Source organism: Anthonomus grandis, chromosome 14, assembly GCF_022605725.1.
Source record: "Anthonomus grandis grandis chromosome 14, icAntGran1.3, whole genome shotgun sequence".
NCBI lineage: Eukaryota > Metazoa > Arthropoda > Insecta > Coleoptera > Curculionidae > Anthonomus > Anthonomus grandis.
Genome location: NC_065559.1, coordinates 17,174,752 through 17,200,629, shown reverse-complemented (window position 1 = coordinate 17,200,629; position 25,878 = coordinate 17,174,752). Strand labels below are relative to the sequence as shown.

At 35.1% G+C, this 25,878-nt stretch overlaps 2 protein-coding genes across 3 annotated transcripts in view; both read left to right on the top strand.

The window, feature by feature from the left end:
* LOC126744388 (leucine-zipper-like transcriptional regulator 1) overlaps positions 1-15,779 on the top strand; it is a 126,619-nt gene extending 110,840 nt beyond the window's left edge. The window contains exons 12-13 of the mRNA XM_050451771.1: positions 4,807-5,091; positions 15,027-15,779. Of these exons, the coding sequence (XP_050307728.1) occupies positions 4,807-5,091; positions 15,027-15,131 (390 nt within the window). The 3' untranslated portion in view covers positions 15,132-15,779. The remainder of the gene's footprint in view (positions 1-4,806; positions 5,092-15,026) is intronic.
* Positions 15,780-16,176: 397 nt separating this feature from the next.
* The window catches only part of LOC126744391 (uncharacterized), a 184,066-nt gene continuing 174,364 nt past the window's right edge, over positions 16,177-25,878 (top strand). The window contains exon 1 of one of the 2 annotated variants that reach the window (XM_050451777.1): positions 16,177-17,008. In XM_050451777.1, coding sequence (XP_050307734.1) covers positions 16,177-17,008 — 832 coding nt within the window. Of the gene's footprint in view, positions 17,048-25,878 lie in introns of both variants that reach the window. The other variant, XM_050451776.1, reaches the window with a different exon arrangement.

The window sequence follows — 25,878 nt, the reverse complement described above, 5'->3', positions numbered from 1 at the left end:
TGTGAAAGTTGTCTTAAAGGTAAACAAGCAAGAAAACCGTTTCCCTATAAAAAAGACAAAGGGGTTGTGTCATATAAATTGGACCTTATTCACTCAGATCTTATGGGAACTATGATAGTTAAATCTTTTGGTGGTAAAAAATATATATTTGCCTTAATAGATGATAACAGCAGAAAAATATTTTGTTATTTTCTAAGGACAAAAGATGAGGTTCCTGAAAAATTTAAGGAGTTTTGCTGTATGGTGGAATATCAAGAACGAAAAATTAAAGTATTAAGAACGGATAATGGCGGTGAATACTGTAACGAAAAATTACAAAAACAAAATGGAGTAGCGGAACGATGCAATCGCTCCATACTTGAAAAAGTTCTTTCTTTGCTGATTGATTTTAATAGTCCAAAGGAAATGTGGGCGGAAGCAGCCAACACAGCGGTATATTTGTTAAATCGTTCTCCAACAAAGAAAATACCTGGATTTACGCCAGAAGAAAAATGGACTGGCAAAAAGGTTGATATAAGCCATCTGAGGATATTTGGCTGTCGGGCTTATGTTCACATACCAGACGTGAAACGAAGGAAATTGGATGCTAAAAGCAAGGAATACATCTTTGTGGGTTACTGTGAAAATAGTGTTGGATATCGACTTTTGGATCCAAGTAACCATAATTTAAAGATAGCCAGAGATGTTGTATTTTTAGAAGACTCAGTCACAGTGGATCGTAATAGTTTGATGCTCACACTTTGTATGATACTCTAAAAGTCATAACACCTGTAGAGACTTTTGACAAGATTATAAAGAGTAATACTCTTAATTCTGACAACACCAGCAGTGATGATTTTGAAACATCGTCAGAACGTACAGAATCGGCAGATGAAATTAATAGTGACGTGTCAGTGAGTGAAAGTGAAACCCAAGCAATAATCTGTGAAAAACCTGAGGAAGCTAGATATGCTTCTAGAATAAGACGTCAGCCTGAAAGGTACGGTGATTGTATAACTGATTTTTCTGATTTTGAAATTTGCTAGACTAGTAGCTAAGGGCTTCACCCAGAAATATGGTGTTGATTACCTTGAAACATTTTCACCTGTCATTAGATTTAGTAATCTGAGGTTATTGTTAGCTATGGCGGTAGAATTAAATTTAGAAGCCGATCATTTAAACGTAGAAACTGCTTTCCTAAACGGTGGCATTGATGAGGAAATTTTTATGTCTCTATTTGAAGTTAAAAGTTTGGAAAATAAAGTATGCTTATTAAAAAAAGGAATTTATGGCCTTAAGCAATCATATAGACTTTTGTATGAAAAAACTCATAAAGTACTTTGTAATTTAAAATATGAACAATCAAATATTGAGCCTTGTATTTTCTTCAAAGTTACGCAGAGTTCCCTAGTTGTTGTAGCACTTTACGTTGATGATTTTTTTCTTTTCTATAATAACCATGAAGAGGCTAAACTTCTAAAACACGAATTAAATAAAAATTTCCATATCAAAGACTTAGGACCGATTTCTTATGTGCTAGGTATGAAAATAGAGAGAAATCGTTCCAAAGGTGAATTAAAAATTTATCAAGAAAACTATATACAAAAAAATATTAGATAGGTTTGAAATGACTAACTGCAATACTGTTACTACTCCATTAGAGTTAAGTAAAAATTTTCTTAGTGACGCAGTATTTTATGATGCCCCATATCAGCAGTTAATAGGATCAATAATGTATCTTGCCGTATGTACAAGACCAGATATTGCTTTTTCGGTCTCTTTCCTTAGCCACCTTAACAATAATCATTCAAAAGACATTGGTTGGGTGCTAAGAGGGTTCTTAAATATTTAAAGGGGACTAAAACTCTGGGAATTGTTTATAAAAAGTCAAATAATTCTTTGACTGGTTTTCTAGATTCCGACTGGGCAAATAATATTGATAGGAAATCTTTTTATGGTTATATTTTTACATTAGCTGGGGGGCCTGTCTTGGGAATGTCAGAAACAAAAAACAGTTGCATTAGGTTCGACAGAAGCTGAATATATTAGTATATGTGAGGCATCTAAAGAATCATTGTATATCAAGTCATTATGCTTTGAATTTTTTGCCATTAATGATTCATGTAAATTTTTGAAGACAAATATGCCTATTGTTATCTATAACGACAATCAAAGTGCGATAAAATTATCAGAAAATCAAACCTTTCATAAACGCACTTAACATATACATATCAAATATCATTTCATTCGTGAAAAAATACAAACAAAAGATATTGAGCTTCTTTATATGCCTACTTCAGAAATGGTTGCCGATATGTTGACTAAATCCTTAGACAGCAAGAAACATATGTTTATTTGTAATAAACTAAATTTAATTTAAAAGAAATTTTTTTTTGCAACCATCTTACTTAATATATTTTTTTAACGAAGTTAAGTTTAAGTGTAAAATACGCTTTTATATGTGGTTTATTACCTGTCAGAGTTGTTCTTAGCCAATGGGTCTCTACAATGCAAATTCACTCAACAGTCATCCTTCTTATATTGTTAGACATAAACTCGAACATCACATAAAAATAATTAAAAAAAAACAATATTTACTGTTCTGTCAACTTTTGGCAATAATAAATATACTCACCGGGGAACTTCCGTTCCCTTGCATCATCTTAGTCAACATCAATTTACACAATGTCACATTTCAATATATATGTATATGTCAAACATGTTATCTTCCTTTATTTGACGACTAGCTACTGTCACCTAAAATAGTAAGGGCTTCCCCAGACGCTCCACTGCCGCTAAACAGTAAGCATCTCAACGAATTAGACAAAGGATATTTCTACTATATCCTTCTGTTTATTCGTGTCAATCGAGCCCCAGGTAAGGCCCCCAGTCTTACCAGACAGCACTCGAGGAATTGCGCATTCGTTCCTAATTGAACAGAGGCTTTCACACCTACTTGTGCGGGCATCTTCAAGATGCGCAAACAGATCTGTACAAACTTCTCATAATGGCCACATATCTACTCAAGATCAACTATTTCTCACATATTCACCACTATTAAATTTAGCAGCCTGGTTTAACCAGTAAACACAACTCTTTTTCCAACACACCACCTTACACACATTTCTCTCAAACGTTGCTTTCTGACTGACTCCCAATTAATATTTTTGGGTGTCCCCTTAACTCAATGAATATTAGAGATCTTTAGCAATATACGTTATTTTAAATATATCAAGTTATTAATTGATTATGGAATTAATTAAATTGAGATAGAATTATTATAAATCATTAAAAGAGTTTTGTTTTAAATGAGAATACATATATTAAAATATAAAATAAAAAAATATTTAATATAAAAAAATGATAAAAATCAAATATGTTTTACATAAGAGTCTTTGTTTATGTTTATAAGACCTTTTATATTGAGGGAAGATGTTGTTATTTCAATGTGTAAGGTCAAAATAATATAAATAGTATTTGTCGGGCTCAACGTGTTTTCATTTCGTTACTGTAATATTTTTTGCTTAGCTTAGGATTCTGTATTTCTAATCTCTAGTTAGTGGCCTTCTACCAATAGTGGTTATTAAGCAAATATGTGTCGCCTTTAAAAAGTATATTTTGTTTAATGTAGTAGTCTCGCGGACTAGACCTGCTGATTCTAACAGATAAAACTTTTCCTTATAGCCGTTAGGAGTTACACACCTCTTATTTTTTATAACATCTAATAATTCAATATTGTTTTACCAAAAAACTTTTGTTTGTAGAGGTTTGCAACCATCTCAAATGCGTTTAGATATTTATTATAGAAAAAAGATTAATTCAAATCCTTTGGGAGCCTTTTTCATTTCGTTAGCATTCGACTTTTTAAGTAATTTTTACAAAAAAGCTCTAGTTTGTAGAGGTTTATAACCACTATAAATCGATCTAGTTATTGATTGTTAATATCTGGAGAAAAAATTATTAAAATTTCTTGGGAATTTCCGCAGATTACGGGCATTATATCGATTAAATAACAGCGGGCGCGGACTATAAATAGGTTGCTGGCAAACGACATATACTGCGTTCTAGATATTTGGTTGCTGTTTTTCGATCGAGCGCTAGCTTCACAGATATGAAAAAATATCTAGAAAAACAACACAAAGTGGAAACTTCGGATACTTGCATAATTAACCTAGAGGTATTCTACGTTGCCAAGTTGCTTTTTTTTCATTAGCTTTTTGGTCAGGAATCTTTCTTTTTATTCTGAAAAATTTTTTGATTACTCTGAAAGTATATATTATTAGTCAGCAAATAAACAAAAGTTTTAAAGAGTACACTTTTTACCTGCTACAAAATACAACACATTAAAAAAATATGTAGTGGATTAAGAAAATTATATATTGAATGAATGAAAAATTGGAAAGTCGATTTGACATCATTGTCTGAGAGATGGTGAACTCAAACAACCTTGCCTATGGTTTGCAGCTAGGCTTATTCTAGGCATTCAATGTTCTAAGATTCCACCTAATCCACTAAACTGAACTTAACGTAACTATATTAACAAAGCACATTAAGATATTTTAAGTATTTACTTATACACCTGTAAATATTAATTTAAACATTAATTATAGAGAAAAAACAAAATTCGAATGTGAAACGAAAGTGATAAAATAATAAAAGATGCGGATGTCAGGGCGTTTCAGAACTATGGGATCAAACTTCTAGGGGTTATTCAGTTAAAGTGTGATATAACTTTTATTTACATTAAAAAAAAACCTAATTACTTACAAATTATTCAAAATATTTATTTAAGAAATATCTACAATAACAGATATATATCATTTTTAGATAAAAATTGGAGAGCTAACACCCTCAAAGAAATCATTTGAGACATTACTTCGGTACATTTATTATGGAGATACAAAGATGCCTCCCGAAGATTCGCTGTACCTTTTTGCGTCGGCGTCCTTTTTCAATTTCTCGAATATACGATTGCAAACCTTTTGCAAGCAAAATCTCGAAAGAAACGTTACTCATGAAACGGTATTAGAAGTCTTAGAGGCCGCTGATAGAATACAGGCTACCGATATGAAAAAATACGCTTTGGACTTGATCGCCTTAAACTTTACCAAGGTGAGTTTTACAATAAGTAATTATTATTAAAAATAGTAATAAATAATATGGTAATGATTCTTATTATCAAATATTTAAGTAAATATTGATGTTAGTTGAGCTGCGTTACTAATTGAATAGGAATATTTCTTTTTTATTATCGGCTGATTAGGAATATTCTTGTCATATATACCGTCATAACTACTCCCCCTAGTGTTTTTGTAAGGACTTGTAATTATCCTTACAGAATTTTGTACAAAAATATTTTGTATTTACGGATAAATAACTAAGAAAATCTATATGGCTCATATGTCATTGAAATTGCCTCTGATCTCCTGGCAATCTGTCAAGTATTCTAAATTCTGCTGGTTGTCATAAGTGGATAGTCTGCTTTTGATTCGCAGTTGTGTCAGAATTGATTCTGTCAGAGACACCGGTTGGTTATTCAATAATTTTATATTTAACTTTTTACGGGAGAAACCTTGTCAACCAGTGTTTGTTTAAGAAGCGGGGATATAATCAATCTATTTTGGGACGGCTGCCGCCCGTATTAGTATGACAGTATGACACGAGAGTCGTAGTCGAGTCGTCGGAGATTGCGCCTATGTTATCTTAAGCAAGCACTCGTGAAATGGTTGGTTTTGAGGTTATATTTTATGAAGAACTGTTCTAAACGAGAATTTTACCTTTCTTTGTTCAGGATTATATTACTTCTGACAGATATGCTACGATATTATTCCCACTTATTGAGTCATGGTTACTCAATGAATTGTTGAGGATGTGGCAGCGTTCTTTTTTTAATAGTGGATCTTTGAAGATAAGCTTAGAAACATCATGAGTTTTCTTAAGCAGGAAGCCGAACATGAGCAACGTATTAATTTAGCAGCTGAAGGTTTTGGCATTGAGGGTGTGAAAAAAAAATACCAGTGTTATGAAACTGATGAGAGTAAAACTATGAGTAAGGGTAGGATATTTGGAAAAAGGGCACCACAGGGCCCAACAGCTGCAGGTCTTATCAACTGGGAAACATTAAGGTGTGTTTTTTGTGAAGGATCACATGAAAATAATGCCTGTTTTAAGGCGCAGAAAATGTCCATGTTACAGAAGAAAGATATCTTGTCGAAGAAGAGAGCCTGTTTCAGATGTTTAAAGATAGGCCACCATATGACTCGTTGTAAAGGTCGGATACGTTGTGTAAAGTAAATTGCATGTGGCGTTGATGTGTCCAGACTTGGCTGTAAATATGGCTGAACCAAAGCAGCAAGACATAGACAAGCCAGCAGTGGGCAGTGGCCACTGATTGATACAGGCTCACAGAGAACTTACATTTAGGGTCACACTGCAATGGAATTAGTTTTGTTACCAAAACGTCAAGAAAGAATTATATATTGTTTATTTGGAGGTATCGAGACCGTAAAGGTTCATTATTGTTATGACGTCACCATCAGCATTAGTAGGTTTCATTTATTTAGGTTTCATACTGTTGAAGCAGTTGATCAGCCAAAGATATGGGCAGATGTATCTCCGATGTTAAAGGACCCTGGATCAGTGAGTTACAAGCTCCAAATATTCAGATTTCAGATAATGGGGATGAGGGCCCTATTCAGCTTTTGTTAGGAGCTGATGTATCTGGGAGATTATTGACAGGAGGACGCCGTGAGCTGGCATGCGGATTATTTGCATTAGAAACTACTATTGGATGGAGACTAATGGGAAAGATTTCAGCTTATAAGATGAATCACCATAATAGTGCTGTAACAATGTTGAATGTCTTGATAGGAATAAAAGAGCCTACTGATAGACAGAGTAAAGAGGAAATAGCAGTAGCAGGGAAGGAGTTTTTTCTGGAAAACGTTGACATTGATGAGAACTATCGCTACAAAGTTTGACTCTCCTGGCATGAAGGTCACCCGCTATTACCGTCAAATTATATTTTAGCTGAAAAGAGGTTAACCGCCACTGTACGTAAATTGAAAAATGATGGTAATTTTAAGGAATATTTTAAAGCTTTTGAAGAGTAGCAGAATGAGGGCAATATAGAAAGAGTAACTGATAAAGATCATGCTCCGCGAGAAAGAGGCCATTTTCTACCTCACAGACCTGTGATAAAGACTGAGAGCACCACCAAAATTAGACCTGTATTCGACGCCTCGGCTCGGGATAAGAATGGGCCATCCCTGAATCACTGCTTGAAAAAGAGGCCAAATTTAATTGAACTTATTTCTTCTGGGAGTAATTTCTGAGATTAGGAAAGCCTTATTACAGATATCTGTACATGAAAGAGATCAAGAATACCTTAAATTCTTGTGGCTTGGCGCTCAAGTTCAGTAGGTTGTTTTTAAACACAAACATGTGGTTTTTGGTCTTAATAGTAGTTCTTTTCTTCTTGCTGCTACTCTGGACTATCACTTATGTCTTCTAGAGCTTTCCAAATCCAATGCTACTTATTCTAAAGATACCATAGAGCGCCTCAAACGCACTTTTTATATAGACAACTGTGTGACAAGCTTGCCAGATGACAAGACCGCTACTAAATTTATCAAAGAGTCCTCAGTGATCATGGCTAAAGGTCAGTTTGACCTTAGAGGGTGGAAGCGTTCCCATTCCGGTGAATCTTGTGATGAAAATGAGATACCCTGTCTTGTTCTTGGTCTTAATTGGATGCCACAGAAAGACGTTATTGTTATTAATGTAAATTTTGTATGTCGTATGAATCTTCAAGACAAGGTAATTACAAAGCGAGTGATCCTCTCATTAACTCAGCAAGTTTTCGACCCTATTGGATTTTTGTGCCCGGTTGTTTTGATACCTAAGATAATGTTACGAAGCTTATGGAAAGAAAACCTTATCTGGGATCAACCCGTTGATGAAGGAGTGGTCAGATCATTTAAATTATTGGTTAAAGCATTACCTTGTGTTTTAGACATCAAGATTTCAGTCGGGATAATGATTGATAGCGATGCTGTTGTTAAAGTTAGTTTGCATACATTTTGGATGCTTGCCAAGATGGCTGCGCAGTATTTGTACTGATTATAAGGTATGAAAATGTGTCTGTTTTCCTACTTGCTGTAAAATCTAGGCTCCTTTGAAGAAATCTGACTCAAAGATAGAGAGTTGTTAGTTGCAACAATTGGGGCAGACTTTATACCACTGTAGCCGAGAATTTAAACAAGAAATATAGATGTTTTTTCTGGAGTGATTCTTCCACTGTTATCTCCTGGATCCAAAGAAGAGAGGAGTGAGGGGTGTTCGTATGGAATCGAGTAGCCGGGATTCAAAGTTTGACTTCCAGTGAAGATTGGCACTATTTACCTGGCATTCTAAACCCTGTGGATTTACCATCCAGAGGATGTTCTCCCAGGCAGCTTCTGGACTTGAAATGGTGGGAGGAACCATCATGGTTGAATGCGTCAGAAGAAAATTGGCCAACGGAAAATGCACCCTGTGATGAAGAAGAGGTGTACGCTGAGCGTAAAAGGATGTCGGTGACCATATTAATCAATGTAGATTATACCCGATTTTAAAACTTAGAATATTTTTCGAAGTCTACCAAAACGATCAGGATGATGAAAATTGGAGATTTGGTCATAGTTGGTAATGATAATACCAAGAGATAGTTGCTCGGGTCGTGGAGACTTTACTTGGGAAAGACGGTAAGGTTCGTTTGGTTCGAGTTGACTAATCGAGGACAAATGTTTAGGCCTGTATAAAGATTGTACCCTTTGGAGTGTTGCCGGATGCCAGAATTATCTAAAGACCAGCGAGGCGATGTTGATGATCACCATCCCAAACCAGAGAATAACGACCAACGTTATCCAGAATGCGATATACAAGACGTAATGCTGGACGATGCTAACAATCCATCCAGTTCCAGTACCGAGATTAACGAGGGTTCTCAAGTTGGCAGCACTAGTGCGGGAGTGTCTATCCGAGTACCAAAAGTCAATATCGTGAATGTAATTTCTTCTAAGATCTTTGATTTATGTATCGGTTCGTATGCAGTATTTAAGTCTTGTATGTTAGTTAGTATAGTACTATTAGAGTTAAGGAAGCCAATTGATTTGATTGCGCATGACGTTATCTCAAGCAACCACTTGTGAAATAGTTTGTTTTGAGGTTATATTTTATGAAGAACTGTTCTAAACGAGAATTTTACCTTTTTTGTTCGGGATTACTAGTATAGTGTTATTTGTTGTTTGAATCACGACTAACATCGGTAAAGAGTAGAAAAGATTATTAGTTTAGTTTTCTTTCCTCTTGTAACCAAGTCGAAGGCTAAAAAGAAGGGTAGTTTTTTGTGTGCACGGTAAGCTGTGCATAGAATATGGAGAATTCTTCTATAGCACAACGTTTTTCAATAAATAGGTGCTTTGTCCTTTTCAATTTCAATTAAAAAAATGAAAGTTAGGTAAGATATTAAAAAGAAGAAACGAGCTCAGAGGTCGATAAGTAAAACCTTAGCTTCTGGTTATTTAAAAAAATGTATTATAACTCGAGTAAGCTGTTAAATATAAGATTTATTGGACCTAGATTAGATTAAATATGACGAAATGTGTCGTTAAAGATTTAAGTTCATATTTCTTCTAAAACCGTGATTAAATATATTTTTTCTTTTTAATAATTAGGCGGACTGATTTTTACTGAAATAGTGACGTAATACTCAATAAAATAAGTAAATACTTAATCATTACTTTAGGCTTTGAATTATTGATTTCCAGGCCGTACCTGCAGCTGTGTTGATCTAGCTTTTGCATTATATTATTGAGTTCATGCTCCTGTTTTCCTATTATTAGGATATCACCCGCGTACCGTAGGTTGTCAATTTTTATGCCGCCAACAGCAATGCCATCCTTCCACTCTTTAAAAATCTCCCTAATAATGTATTCACTATATACAGGCTGTCCCACTTAAGCTGGATTCAAGCCAATATTTTGGTTGTTTGTTGAGCAATCTTTTTCATTTTTGGTATAGCTATAAGGTGCACATTTTGCCTGGGATAAAAAATACGATAGATACCTCATACGATACCTCATAGATGTACGTTTTAATGGGGTTTTATATTTTTCGATTTAAAAGTAAACTACCTTTATTTCAAATCTGTTAAATTATATTGAATCTTCCTTCCCCAAGATACTTAATTAACTTACTAAGTTCTAATTTTGATAAATATTGATACAGACATTTTTTTCTTATTATAATTGTTTTAAATGCATACTTCGAACGCCACTGGATAAACAACAACAGCAGATCATTCATTTTGCAAGAAAACCAAAAATCTCGCTAACATCGTTTAAAGTCGTATTGAAAAAGAAGGGTCCAATAATACGGTCTTTTAAAATACCACACCACACATTTACTTTTTCAGAATATTGATTTCTGCAATTAATTACCCAGTGAGGATTCTCATTACTCCAATATCTACTAGTCTGAGGTGATAATGTCCCGTTGGTAGAAAATGTAGCCTTAGCTTTAATTATTTTTTGATTTTCTTACAAAATGAATTTTGGGATGCTGTTGATGATTTTCCGTTAATGGACTTCTAGGTCGCCAGACCTCACACCTCCAGATTTCTTTCTGTGGGTGCTATGAAAAAACAACCTTTATGAAACCCGTCTATAAACATTAGGAGAATTATAAACTCGATTAAGGCAAGCATGTCAACAAATTTCCAGACAAGAATTGCGAAAAGTTTGCTTATGAGACTTTATAAAAAATGCATTATAGATTATGGTGGTCTGGTCAAAGATGTTGACTTTACTTGTTTTTTGTCCAGTGGCGTCATAAGTATGTATGTATTTAAAATAATATTAATAAAAATTAAAATGTCTTATTTAAATGACACACCCTGTATCAATATTTATCAAAGTTAAAACTTAGGTATCTTGAGTAAGGAGGATTCAATATAATTTAACAGATTTGAAATAAATAGTGTCCTAAAAGTAGTTTACTCTAAAATCGAAAAATATCAAACCCCATTAAAACATAAGTCTATAAGGTATCGCATTTGTTACCCTGGGCAAAATATGCGCATGTGGCGTATGGCCATGCATATGGCAATACAGCCTCCTACCAAAAATGAAAAAGATCGCTTAACAAACACCCAAGATCTTGGCTTATATTCATCTTAAGTGGAACACCCTGTGTATATGGAAAAGCGGAGATAAAATGCAGCCTTATCTCAGCTCAGCAGCAGTCGAAAAGGCATCACAAAGAGTCAATCTTTGACTTGTGCCGTCGCCGTGTTCGGTCTATATAGTACTTCTATTAGGAGTATTAGATGCTTCTACAAGAAGCATCCTCGAAAAACATGGGCATTTTAATATTAAACTGCCTGGTTTTTCGATGAACTATCTAACGTTCAAGATCTGTTCCCGAGTTCCTTTCCCTGGAACAAATCTACTCTGTTCGTCTGGTATTTGTCTGAAGAGAAAAATCTTTAAAGTCTCATTCAGTATTTCGAGTATGATTTTGCTAGCAGGCGGAATTAGGGCGATCGTACAATAATTTCTACAGTCAAGAAGAGAGAAAATAAACAGAGAAAATAACCTTTCTTATATAGAGGGGGAAAATGGAATGGCACCCAGTTGTTGTTCTGGCCAGCTCCCAGTCGTCCAAATCTTCTGACATATGTTGTGTATGATTGCTATCCCCAATTTGCCCGTGTTTTTCAGTATTTCAGCGGTAATTCTATCACAACCTAGTGCTTTTTGATTTCGCCGTTTTTCACTGCTTGTTCTCCTTCCTTCCTAGATATTGTTGGTTTGAGTTCTTCGCTTAGGTCTTCAGGGTCGCATTGCGTATCATCTCGGAAGTGCACTATACAATAGATTCCTCCACATACTAGCAATGTCTTTTGCACGCGTGATTACATTGTCCTCGTTGTTCTTGATGATTTGTGTGCTGGGTTTGAACTCGCGTGCCAAGTGTTTTACATTAGTACCATAGAGCTCTCAGTGGAGCGGTTTTCTGTTGCATCTCTCTCTATTGCTACACATATACTGTCTATGTGATTGTTTTTGTCTCTCCTGCAGGAAGATTTTATTTCATTATTCATGGCTTTTATTACATGTTCTTTTTCTGCATCTGTCCCTGATGTTCAAATAGCATGTCGTTTTTCTATTAATGCCAGTGTTCCATCTGATATCCAATGTTGAGGTTTTGCTTTATTTCAGCTTTTGGTATGCTATCGCTCCTCCACGTTTAAATCCATTCTTTTAGTGGGGGAAATTCACTATTTCTCAGGCCTTCTTGCAAGAATATTGGTTTAAGAGCACTAATTGGTTTGGTCTTTGCTTTAGATCTTGTTTTGCTTAATTTGATCTTAAAATTTTCCCAGAGTAATTTATGGTCGGATCCGCACTCAGCGCTTGCCTCTGTTTTGACCTTGTGGAAGGAGGTTCTCCATCTTTTGTCGGTGAGCATATAATCGAATTCGCTTTTATATGTTTCATTGGGAGATGTCCACGTGTATAAACGTCGTGGCGGTGTTTGAACATGGTGTTTATTATCAGTAGCAAATTGTGTTAATCTGTTGCCTCGTTCGTCTCGTTCTCCCAGGCTCACATAGCGACCCACTATGTTGTTATGGTACTACTGGCGCTTACTAATTTTTTTAATGCCCTCAATCTTCTGGGTTATTCATAAAGGTTGTAGTTAGTTATCCAACCATTATCTCGGGCGCTACCCTCAAGTTTAATGTGGATGAGGGACCACGGCCTATCGGGTAGCCTTTAGACAGTGCATAAAGTAATCCAGGTCTTCTGTGCGAGTAAAACAATAGGCAACATTGTAACAAAATCACATTTATTCATCATCAAGACTAACATGTCATCTCTTTGCTAACACTTCTTAATAAGCCTTACATACAGCCAAATTCAATACAGGACGGTGCGGGAAGAAGAGGGGTGGAATGAAGAGAACCCATGTCGGTTAAAGTTTTGATCTAGTCCTCTCAGTATCACATTCAGTTTCCTATCATCTTCGAGGAAGAAGGAATAGAATTCCATTCCCTCTTCCTTGAGATTCCTGATATTGAGACGTATCAATTCTCTTCCTATTATATGCAGTTTCCCAATCTGAAGTAGTACCCTCACAATCCATGTTCCCATATATCTACCATTGCGAAGTTGGTCCGTCTTAGACCTATCAGCATCCCATTTTCCGTCCAGGGCCTGGTCGGTCACCACTGTAATTGAAGTTTGCATTTCCTGGGCGAAAGCATCCTTACACCATCCTTAGAGATTTGAGTTGCCACCTCTGTCAGCGCTGCCGTACCGCAGTTATTCTGCTCCGTTTTTGAAGACGTTGTGGTCTTTTTCTGTGACCCCAGACAAGGGGCCCTAGTCACGTGCTAGCTTCCGAGGCCAGGAAGCTCCTGGAAACTACGGAGGGCAGAGATTGATTCAATTCCCTTGATAGGACTATTCTCAAAAAATTCTTATAAAGTTTTTACCCGCTACCCTACCCTTTGGACATAGCGTCACATTAAATGATATAACCTCTGTAAAATTAATTTAGAATACAATTCATGGTACTGTAATATTCGATAAATGCAACCACAAAATTATATGACTTCAATTAACGACGTTCTGTGATTTCCTATTTGATCATTTTTAGCTATAGTTTGTCAAACTTTGACCTTTTTCTTCAGTCAATTTTTTGTCTGGGTCTTTTTGCATGTGTTTTTTACCTGTAGAACAGTATTTAAATAATAAAAAACTGCTAAAGGTCCTTTCAAATTCTGCCGATTTCGTCAGCTGCAAAAAACTGGGTGAATACAGGAATACGAGAACGTACATCGACGAATGAAAATGACAGAAAACAACTGAATACGTCAGCCAGTCCCAATTTGGGTGCCACACCCACGTACCAAATTTCATTCTTTTAACTTCAAAATTTAAAAAGTTATACGGGCGAATCACTTTTCTAAGACACGCGGTATAGGTAGGTACCTTTACTCTAATGAAGTATGTTAAAAAACACATACATAAAGAGTTCATAAACGGTAATACTGTTTATACTTAAAGCATAATCTATTATTTATAAATATTTATGTGCATATTTTTTTGACGACGTCACTGGTAAAGATTCCTTGTATCGGTAGCATGAACAATGCGAATGAGCGGTGTTGTGATGTTGTTGCACTTTCTCTAATATACGTTATCTCCATTTATTTACCTTTAAATGTTGACTTCTTTATAGAGTATTTTATCATATTATCTTATTTTAAAAAAATGCTCCATATTTTATTAAAAGGGGAACAGTAGTATTGTTTTGTCCCTGTCGAAATAAGTGACAAATTTTTATGATATTATAAAGTGTTTTTTGGCCATATAAGCATTTGGCATCATTGCATCAGAGATGTTGCAAGCAGACAAACTGCCCATAGTTCCACAACAATGCTAATTCTAGCCTTTCAATATTCTAAGATTATTCATTTGTTGTTATTCGACATTTATAGTATATCGAATATTAAAATTTAATGATTTAAAAAATAATTGTTTATCAATTTCAAAAAAACAATCCCACCTACAATCAACATAGCAAATCAATCGGCAAGTCATCGATTATCACAAACGATTTTTAGACAATGTGTTTATTAATCTAAATTACTGCAAAAATGCTGAAATTTGAACGATTCTTTTGCGACTTCAAAAATTATATTAAAATATTTGGGTTTTCAGAAAACGGGTTTCGTATTCAACGAGCAAAAACCTGTCGTTTTTTATTACTCACTCTTTACACATGACGAGGTTATATTATGTGTCACGGACTCCCCGACTAAAGGCTCCGAGATCGGATATCGCACTACGACCATTTTCTAATTACTAGATTTATGCCCATTATTCAAATAACGGAAAAATTTAAGCTAATGTTTACTAGTTCTGGAGCCTATAATTGTATATTGTAATATTAGTTTAAGTTAGTATTTAAATATTTTTTATTATCTTTTTTAGGTGGTAAAACAGCCGAGATTTAAAATGCTTGATAAAGCACTCATACTCGACATCTTGTATATTCTGGCCGATTGCATGGGTGGAGAACTGAATGTTGACGCATGACGATTGAAAAACAATTTTTGGGGCCTAGACTTTTCCATAGACGAAACCGGAAAGAGACATACAATGGATAGTGGATTATGGTCGTATCATCGGCGATTTATATACATCAAAGGCATCAAAATTAAAAGGGAATATCTGCCGGATATACGTGTTTCGGATAACGGCGCTAATACGCTGTGCTTTTTTAAAATGTAAATTAGGTTTTCGCTTTGATATTTACTACTATTTTGTCAGCTGAACAAGACACATTTATGGGCGATATTTTTACGCTATTGAAATGTACCGTAAAAATATACCGGGTGGCGTATCGAAAACGAAACAGAGCCAATTACGGCCAGTCCATTAACTTTTAAAAAAAACGCTCGGACCCGTCGATTTTATTTTCGAGGGGGACACTTAATAATCACAAAATCACTTTCCCACCTACAACACCCTAAGCGAGGGTGGCACTACCCTTAACATCTTAAATGGGAAGGGGGGTCGAGGGATATCTCATTGGAAAGGTCTTTTAATTCTCTTTACAAGGGTACTTGGTTATACGCAATTTAAGTAAGTACTTTTTAAAATTTTCGCATTTAAACCTTGAAAGGTAATTTTCAATATCTTTACTTTATCATAGACTACTAAAGGTACTTTTAAGAAAAACAATGCCAGGCAGTAGGACAAAACCATCAAGTATTATGAAATTATGAGACAAAAAATTAGATAGCTCTAACATATTACAGAATATTTTGACCTTAAGTCTAGACATTTAAAAAATTCTCGCAAAAATACATTTAAAAAGAATTTGCTTTAGTTCACTATCTCAATCACAGATCACGTTGGTATTAATATTAATTTATTTAAGACAGGTAATAAATATCATTAGAATAATACGGATGAACTAGAGAACGGGTCAGCCAAAAAATTTTACAAATATTTGTAAAATTTTCTTGTTGACTAAAACTAAAAATTGAATTATTCTAAATGTAGTACGCTGTTAAAAAGGTAATTTATAGTGCGGGACTTTGTTTTTTTTAGGTAATACCTATTTTTAAAAATAAAAATGGTGCATACAACGGCAGAAAGACTTGAAATAATTGAATTTTTTTTTGGAAATAATCAATGTGCTAATAGAACGGCGGAATTATTTAATGAGCGACATGAAAACAGCAAGGTGCAGCGAAAGTATGTTTTGGAGCTTGTTTCCAAATTTCAAGAAACTGGATCAGTGACGAATCGCAAACTCAATATTGAAAATCCCGTAAGGAATGAAGGTATGGAAGTGGCTGTACTAGGGCATAATAATGTAGATCCTACATTAAGTACCAATCAATTGGAAACTGTCACAGGTATTAGTCGACGTAGTATCCAAAGAACTCTAAAAGCTCATAAGTTTCATCCGTGCAAAATACATCTTGTGCAAGAGCTGTATGAAGATGATTTCGATCGGCGATCACAATTTAGTAAAATTATGAGTGAACGAATTATTAATGACCCAAATTTTTTGTTTAATACGTGTTTCTCTGATGAAAGCTCTTTTTTCCTGAATGGCTTGGTCAATCGTCATACCTGCCGATATTGGTCCGACAATAATCCTAGAGTGTATCGTGAGGTACACACCCAATACCCACAAAAGTTAAATGTCTGGGCTGGTATCTTTGGTGATAATTTAGTTGGTCCATTTTTTTTACCTGGAAATCTGACAGGTGAAATGTACTTAGAGCTATTACCACAGGCCATTGATCCAGCATTGACAGCTATAATTGAAACTCAAAATGACAGATACGATGAGGATAGATTGATGTTTCAGGAGGATGGTGCCCCACCACATTATACGTTATTCGTGCGAGAATATTTGGATCGGACGTTTCCAGGACGATGGATTGGAAGAAGAGGTGCTATTGAATGGCCTCCACGATCGCCGGATTTATCACCTCTAGACTTTTTTCTTTGAGGTCACTTAAAAAGCAAAGTTTATGAGACTGAACCCACTTCGTTAGAAGATTTACAAGGCAGAATTGTAAATGACTGTCTTCAAATCACGCCTGAAGTATTGCAGAACGTGCGACAACGCTTTGAGCAGAATCTTTTTTATTGTATGGAGAATGGAGGTGGCCATTTTGAACATTTATTATAAGCTAACACTTAAGCAAATTTTTTTTAAATCTATTTTAGCGATCATTTTTTGAATGACTAGACTTAAAGTCAAAATATTCTGTAATATGATAGAGCTATCTCATTTTTTGTCTCATAATTTAATAATACTCGATGGTTTTGTCTTACTGCCTGGCATTGTTTTTCTTAAAAGTACCTTTAGTAGTCTATGATAAAGTAAAAATATTGAAAATTACGTTTTAAGGTTTAAATGCGAAAATTTTAAAAAGTACTTACTTAAATTGCGTCAAATCAAGTACCCTTGTAAAGAGAATTAAAAGACCTTTCCAATGAGGTATCACTCGACCCCCCTTCCCATTTAAGATTTTAGGGGTAGTGCCACCCCCGCTTAGATGGTTGTAGGTGGGAAAGTGATTTTATGATTATTAAGTGTCCCCCTCGAAAATAAAATCGGCGGGTCCGAGCGTTTTTTTAAAAAGTTAATGGACTGCCCGTAATTGGCTCTGTTTCGTTTTCGATGCGCCACCCGGTATAATAAATGCCATAGCAGGTTATATTTAAAATAAAATAGACAGCTTATGAAGACAAGCTCACATAAAAATAAACTTTTTGTTAAGTTAAAATAAGCTTAAATTAATATTTAAAAAAAATTGTTAACCTTAACTTTCAAGAAAAAATGTATAGGGAAATTGTTCTTAGGTTGACATACTTTTTGTTTTAAAGCAAATATTGAAAAATCTAAAGATAATATAAAATATAAAATAAATCTAATGTTACGTATTGAAAACCTTTATTTACAAAGTGAATCCTGATCCTAAAGAAAATTCATTATTTGAAAAAAAAACGGAAACATCATAATGTCCATAGTGGGTAAGATGAGACACATGTTACGGTTTATTTTTTTATCAGGTTCATTTAAAGTTGCCTTTACAAATTTAAATTATAGTTGTGTAAATTTCCCTCGCACCATAAACTTTCAAATTCCAAAAAATACTCTTTAATTTATTTAAAGTATTAAACATGCTAAACATAGGGATTTGGTTAAGCTAATTAGGCAGTTTTCAATTGATATTTAAGCTTTAGGACGATTTAAATTAATCTTATTTCAAAATTGAGCCAAAAACTTTATAAAACTATATACAGGGTGCGGCAAAACAAACAGTGCAGTTGCAATGAGTGACTAGATCCGCTGTGGTGGGGATGGGAACCTGGGAGTGGCCTCATTCGGTCCGGACACTCACCCCGTTTTCAGTCGTAGCAATGGTTTGGAGCGGAGAGCATCGCGGCTTCGTTATTCGCACGTTTTTTGAAAGCGGTCGTTCGTTCATCACCACTCAACGAGCCTTCCGACGGCACTTTAACATTCCACGTCGTGATCCCGTTCCGCACCGCAATGTTATGGCGAGTTGGATTCGTGCGTTGGAAGAAACTGGTTCAACGAAAAGGCCTAGGGGTATGGGAAGACCCAAACAAGTAAGAACTCCTAAAAATGTCGCTCTAGTAAGAGCAGCTGTCGAACAATCACCAACACGCTCTGCCCGGAAACATGCAACTGCATTAAACATGTCCGACCGCTCTGTAAGGAGGATTTTGCATAAAGACTTATTCTTCCATCCTTATAAGATTATGATAGTTCAAGAGTTGATGCCTCCAGACTTTGAAAACCGGGTGAATCGCGCCCAAGAAATGTTAGACCGTATTCCACCAAGGTCAACATTTTTCAGTAGTGATGAAGCCCACTTCCATCTGTCTGGGGCCGTAAACAAGCAAAATTTCCGCTATTGGTCGGCCAATAACCCACGACAAGTTCACGAGAGACCACTCCATTCCCCGAAATTGACTGTATGGTGTGCAATTTCCAAATTTGGGGTGATTGGACCCTACTTTTTTGAGGAGGATGGGCGTACAACAACCGTCACCGCTCGGCGTTATGTTTCGATGCTGGAACAATTTTTTGAGCCAGAATTGGAACGGTTGGCTGAACAGCAAGACCTTGGGGATATTTGGTTCCAGCAGGATGGGGCTACGGCCCACACAGCGCAGATATCAATGGCAAAATTGCGGCAGTTGTTCCCTGGGCACCTCGTCTCTCTGAGGGGCGACCTGGGGTGGCCGGCGAGATCACCGGATTTGAGCATTTGCGATTTCTTTCTATGGGGCTACCTCAAGGAAAAGGTTTTTAGACATCGTCCTCGCAATTTGGAAGAACTGAAGATCCGTATTAGAGAGGAAATCGCCGCCATTCCGATCGATATATTGTGTCAAAACGCAGCTGAAAACTTCAGAAATCGCCTACATCAATGCATCGCTTCTGGAGGACATCATCTTGCTGATGTGATCTTTAAAACTTAAGGGAAAAAATGGGGTGTAGTACTGACTCAAGTAGAATAAATCACTTTTTCATAAGTTATGTAATTTTTTTTAATACCCCTTCAAAACTGCACTGATTGTTTTGCCGCACCCTGTATTATGTTAAATTTCTGGAGAAATCTGAAATCCTTTTAATAAAATAAAAAAGGTATATTATTAATTTTTATTTGTCTTTAATAAACAATTAATGACGATCCCTAATTTTAAATCAAAATAATTATTTCTCTTATTATGTTTTGATTTCATAGTTGTCAAAAGTCAAGTTCTGACCTTTAATAATCAAGATCATAACTTTTAATAACTTACCATAATTATTTCCCATCCAATTCCGTCACTATGCTGATGACTGGCGCAAAAGTCTTAAAATTCTAGGAGTTTAACAGAAGCTTTCTTTAGAGAAGGTCTACTTCTTGGTTTTTTTACCAATTTGAACTCCAAAAATGAAGTCAAAAGTTAAGATGACTTCGGAGCTTAACCCTGTGTGTTTTTTTAAATTAAGTACCATCTTGCCTTACTGCAGATTTAAAAGGTGTTTTTAACCACCATTTAAGTTTTGTGTCAGTGTCTCAAAAAAAGGCCAATTTACATTGGTAAGTCCCAAGATTTTCCCACCATTTATTTATAATGGTTTGGTTTAATTAATTTGACAAAATTTGGATATGTTTTATGGTGAAAAAATATGTTTGTTTGTTGATAAAAGGTGAACATAAAAGCTCCATACCTTCGCATATTTCTGAGGAGTCACCACTCACTGGAGTCACTTTTCAGGCCTTTAACTGGGTAAAATAGGCCTATTTCGAAGGTAATCTTGCACTAAATATTGATTATCATTATTAATTTATAAGTGAAACGGCTTTATAATCACGAAATAACCCATTTTTGCCATTTCATCTTTTTTCATCTTTTATAAGTTATTAAAAGTACCTTTCGATTGTTTTATCAGTTGCCGGTCGTAAAGAAAGGTCAGAGGGTGTATTAATACCTGCGTTTGGAATTAGATACTTTTGATAGGGGTAAGAGGGTAAAATAAAAGCAAATTGAGCATAATTATAAAGTTATAAAGATGTTTATTGTAATTAAGGTGTACGACAGAGGTTGCGGCTAATATTTTTTTTGTGTTTTCCCTATGCCTAGTAGTTTTCTTGAGAGATTTCATTTCAGGTTTTAAACGTTGTCTATAGTTAGAGATTTCCTGTTTTGGGTAAGTACATAGGGATCTTCTTTTCCATAAGGGATAAAACAGGTGGCGCTCCCTTATTTTAGTTCTGTTTTTACTTTTACCCCCGCCACTCTACCTTTTGAGTGATTGTGCTAGTCGGTTTTCCTTTAAAGTTAATCCCTTTAGCACCTGTTTTTAATTTCCTTCTTCCTTTCCGTTTCCTTAATTCCCCATTCCTGCTTACCTTCCTTTTCCATTCCTGTTCACCCCATTGACAATAAAATAGTTTATTACCCGTTCATTATTAACCGTTTCATTAATAACAAACATTCTAAGTTGACATATCTAATTATCGGTGCACAATTTACAGTTGAACATTTTAGCTTTTCGTGAAACGCCAGCCCAGAGAGAATGGCACCATCGCTTACATATTGGCAACATACCCAGTGTTCTCCTGACATTTTCGGTTTCGATTTATTATATAATTCATTGCAATAAAAGAATGCAGCATCTGAATCATCATCAGCGTCCTGCGTAAAAACTGCCCTAGATATCGGAATCATCCTGCACACTCGCTTCACCCGATTTCGAACTCCTTTTCTTTAACTTGGGCTTTAACTTGTCAGAATCTTAGAAGCCAGTTATTTTTCTCTGCGTACTTCTTGCTCGCCCCTTGCTTCGGAAGTAAAGAAATATAATTGAGCATCTCCTGGATGGTAGACGATCTAGTGTGACGTGACAATCACGCTGAACCGGTATTGAATTCATCGTATGCTGTGCTGGGCTTGAAACAGAAGTTCCAGGAATATCTTCATCATTTTGCTTCTTCCATCTCAATCAGTTACTTCGCTGGGCAGAAACAAATGATCTGGAAAAACATGTGGGTTATAAATTCCGGTTTTTTCAAATTCACTCTTCACATTTCCAACTGTGGCAGCACTTCCATATGCTTTCTCAAAAATGCTAATTTGGTAAAGCCCTAGAGTTCTACCAGGGTCACCTTTTGGCCAGGTGCTCATCTCTCAGTTGTAGTGATCCAAAAAATGACACTTGAAGTGATTGCATCCGATGGGTGTAATGCGGCGACAAACAGCAATATGACTTAGTGATGTAAAGTTTAGTTACTGTCAAAGACTTGTAACGATTAGTTACTTTAGATACCAGGACTCGTTACTTTGGATACGTTATCAGTTACTTTAGTTACTTTAGTTACTAGTACTCTTGCACTCAGTAGCGTTTAATCCTTCATTTGTTTAAAACAAAATTAAACAAAATGAATAGTAAGTAGTTAGTATGCTATAAGTTTGCTTAATTTTTATTTCTGTTGGATATAGCTAAAAAAAAACTAAGTCAGACGATCAATTATATATTTTGTCGACGTTTCAATCTTTATGAGATCATCCTCAGGGCTCTAAAAGATACATAAAAAGCAAATAAAATCATTAAGTTAAAAATCATTGAACCAATTTTATACAATTAAAATCACATTAAATAAAATTATATTATTTTGAAAATAAATATAATTATTTTGAAAATTTATTATAAAACCAAAATTAAAAAAAAAGTAACACTCCATACAATCTCTAAACCTTTCGCGGTGTTTCGTAAAAATTAATTCACGGGCTCAAGTGGACTTAAATGATATGCAATCCTAGTATTATGACTATCGATTTATGATGGTAGATCAAGACCATGTCACAAAATTTGTTTTGCTAAAGGCCCTGAAATAAAAAGGGCTGAAGAAGTCGCTTTTAATTTGTTGGAAATGTATACAACATTTGGAGCACCCCTATTTTGCACTCGGATAATGGCAGAGAATTTGTCAACTCAGTTCTGGAGGAGTTACACACAATGTGGCCTGAAGTTAAAATAGTTCATGGAGAGCCCAGACATAATCAAAGTTAAGGTTCCGTTGAAAGAGCTAACAGAGACATTGAGGGAATGTTAAGTGCCTGGATGGATGAAACAATATTCAGGTTTGAAATTCTTTTATTAATTTAAGAAAAACCGTGCTTTACATTTAAGTAAATTTTAAAAAAAAGTCTGATGTATATAATATAGCTAGGTACCGAAAAATGCTAAAGGCAAAAGTTGTAGAATTTTTTTGAAATCTATTCGAATAAGTTGACGACCAAGCAAAGTTGTATTTTTAAAAAGGTGTTTTCCAAATTTGAGAAATTGTAGCATTGAAAATATACAGTGAAACCTCCCGATACAGACACCTCCAATAGACGGACAACCCCCTTGAGCGGACATTTTTTTTGGTCCCATTGAAAATACACTAAATTCCCATATGCTTTAACGGACACTCTCTCGGGCGGACGCGGACACCTAAGAATGGTCCGAAGGACCGCTAAACCTTCTCTTGAGCGGACAGAGAAAAAATTTAAACACGAAATCGGGGGTTGCATTGGTGCCAGAGCCTGGGTTTTCCCCGATACGACGGTACTACTCACATGGCGCCGGTTTGTCGGGATGTTTTTATGTTTTGACTGTTTTGTTATTGCATTTGGCTTTAGTTTATTGTCGTATCTTCTAGCGTTATTAGCGTAACAACCGATATGTCGTCGAAACGTAAAGTGCTAACTCTTAAAGAAAAAGTTGACGTAATTGAGATTTTTAATAAAGACAAACTAAGCGTACGCGACTTAGCAAAACGGTTTGGAATAGGAAAAACACAGGCAGCTGCGATTATTCAAAATAAGGATGTTTTATTAAGTAAGTTCCACTCAAATATAAATGTGAATGAAAAAAGAAGCTTCCTAAGAGAAGAGGGCAGAAATATTGACAGACAGTGCTATGAGTGGTTCATTAGAGCTCGATGCAAAAATATTCCATTATCAGGAAACATACTTAAATTATTACACATATTACTGTATATTTTACAAGTGCCTATTATCTTTTTAGGTACAATTGTTAAAAAGAAAGCCAAATAAATCGCTGATGGTTTGGGGTATAGTACTTTCAGTGCATCAGAAGGTTGGCTGCAAAAGTTTCGTACCCGGCACAACATTTCTTTTAGAACTATCAGTGGGGAGGCCGCAATGTGAACTCTGCTGATGTCACGACATTTTGGGAGAAAGTACCATCTATAATTAAGAAATATGCTCCCAAATATATCTATAATGCTGATGAGACTGGGCTATTTTTCCGAGCAGTGCCAAACAGGACACTACATTTGAAGCGAGAAAGATGTATTATAGGTAAAATTTCAAAAGAGAGACTATACTTTTTTGTGTAAATATGGAGGGACAAAAAGAAAAACCTCTAGTGATCGGAAAAACGGCCAAACCAAGAGCATTTAAAAATACTAATGTGAAAGAATTGCCAGTTACTTATAGGAGGAATAAAAAAGCTTGGATGACCGGTGAACTAATGGCCGAATGGTTAAATCAATTCGATAAAAATATGATGCGTGAAAAACGAGAAATTTTATTATTTCTCGACAATGCATGTTGTCACCCAAAGGATATAAGATTGAAAAATATTAAATTGATTTTTTTGCCTCCAAACTGCACTTCTATTATACAGCTTTTAGATCAGGGCATTATTAAGAGTTTTAAAACATTTTACAGGACAATCATTATTAAAAAACTTTTATTAGCCATAAATACTGCTGAATCAGCCCAAGAATTAGCCAGAAAAATACACGTCCTAGATGCAATTTACTTTATAAACATTGCATGGGACCAAGTGACAAAGAAAACGGTTCAAAATTGCTTTATTAAGTCTGGCATCTAATAGTTCAGAAAATAGAGCAGAAAACCTGGAAATCTGGGAAAATGAAGACGACATTTCATTGTCACTTTTAGCTCAAATGTTGAGGAATAAGGATAATTTTGGAATGATAAACAATAATGATATCAACGAATTTTTTAATGTAGACAATGATTTAATATTGGAGCAAATTGATGACCTTCCTCTGGAGGTTTCGAATCAAGAGGAAGTAGTGGTATCATCCGATGAGTTAGAAGAGGAACACGTTAAGGAAGAAGAGGAATTGACTACCTATCAAAAGGCTTTTAATATGACGCAACAGTTAAAACGCTTCACTCAGGCTAGGGGTGACCTATCTGCTCTAGATTTACTATCTAAGCTTGATCTTCATTTCCAAGATACTTTGCTCAATAAAAAAATCGAAAAACGTCTTTATTAGAATATTTTAAACATAAACAATGATCTTAATTTGTACATGTGTTCCAAAATATTTACATATTATTTCTTACAAAAATCTTTATATGTATGTAAGTATGTACTAGTTTAGTTTATTTCCGGTTTGTTATTTCATAAGTTTTTGTTTGTTTTTTAAGTTTATTTTTTTTGCATAATTATAATTATTTTGTAACCCTAATTATATACCTATTGTCATTAAATAATTAATATTAAACTCGTTTAAAAAAATAACATGCTGTAAACAGCATGTTATTTAAATTAAAATTTTGCTTCTGTGTGGCCTTTTTCCCTTGGACGGACACCTCCGTTGAGCGGACACTTTTTGAAGGTCCCATGAGTGTCCGCTCAAGAGAGGTTTCACGGTATCTACAATTTAGCACAAAATATTTTCCAAGCATATCAGCTACCCTTTTTTTTATATAATACATTATATATTCATAGAAAGAGATTACGTAAGAAAAGAGAAGACATAATAAAAGAAATGGAAGGAAGGTCTGTAGATCAAGTACACACTTAGAAACTAAAGAGGACATAGAAAACCCAGAATTAAACGTACTTAAATAAACGTAAGATTTTGTACTAGACCATCAAAGCAACGAAATAGGCAATGAAATAGAGGTTCTGCAAAGTAAGTTTTATTTTATTATTTAAGTTTTAATCTATTTCTTTAATTTCTTTTTGTTGCATATGAAGAAAGGGTTATTTGCAATAAATGTTCCACAGTACATTTAAACGAAAAATTAAATAATGGGACTTACCTAAATTGTCAGCGACAAGAAAATATTTCTAATTCACGTAAGAGAGCTAGAGAATCTTTGGAGAAGCAAGCCAAGAAAATGTTAAAACTATCAAAGACAAATTTTCTGAAGTTAAGGTTGGAACAACTATTAGAGTACCTATACCTGATATCGATAGAGCTCGTGCCTCTTTTCGCAATATGTTAGCAGT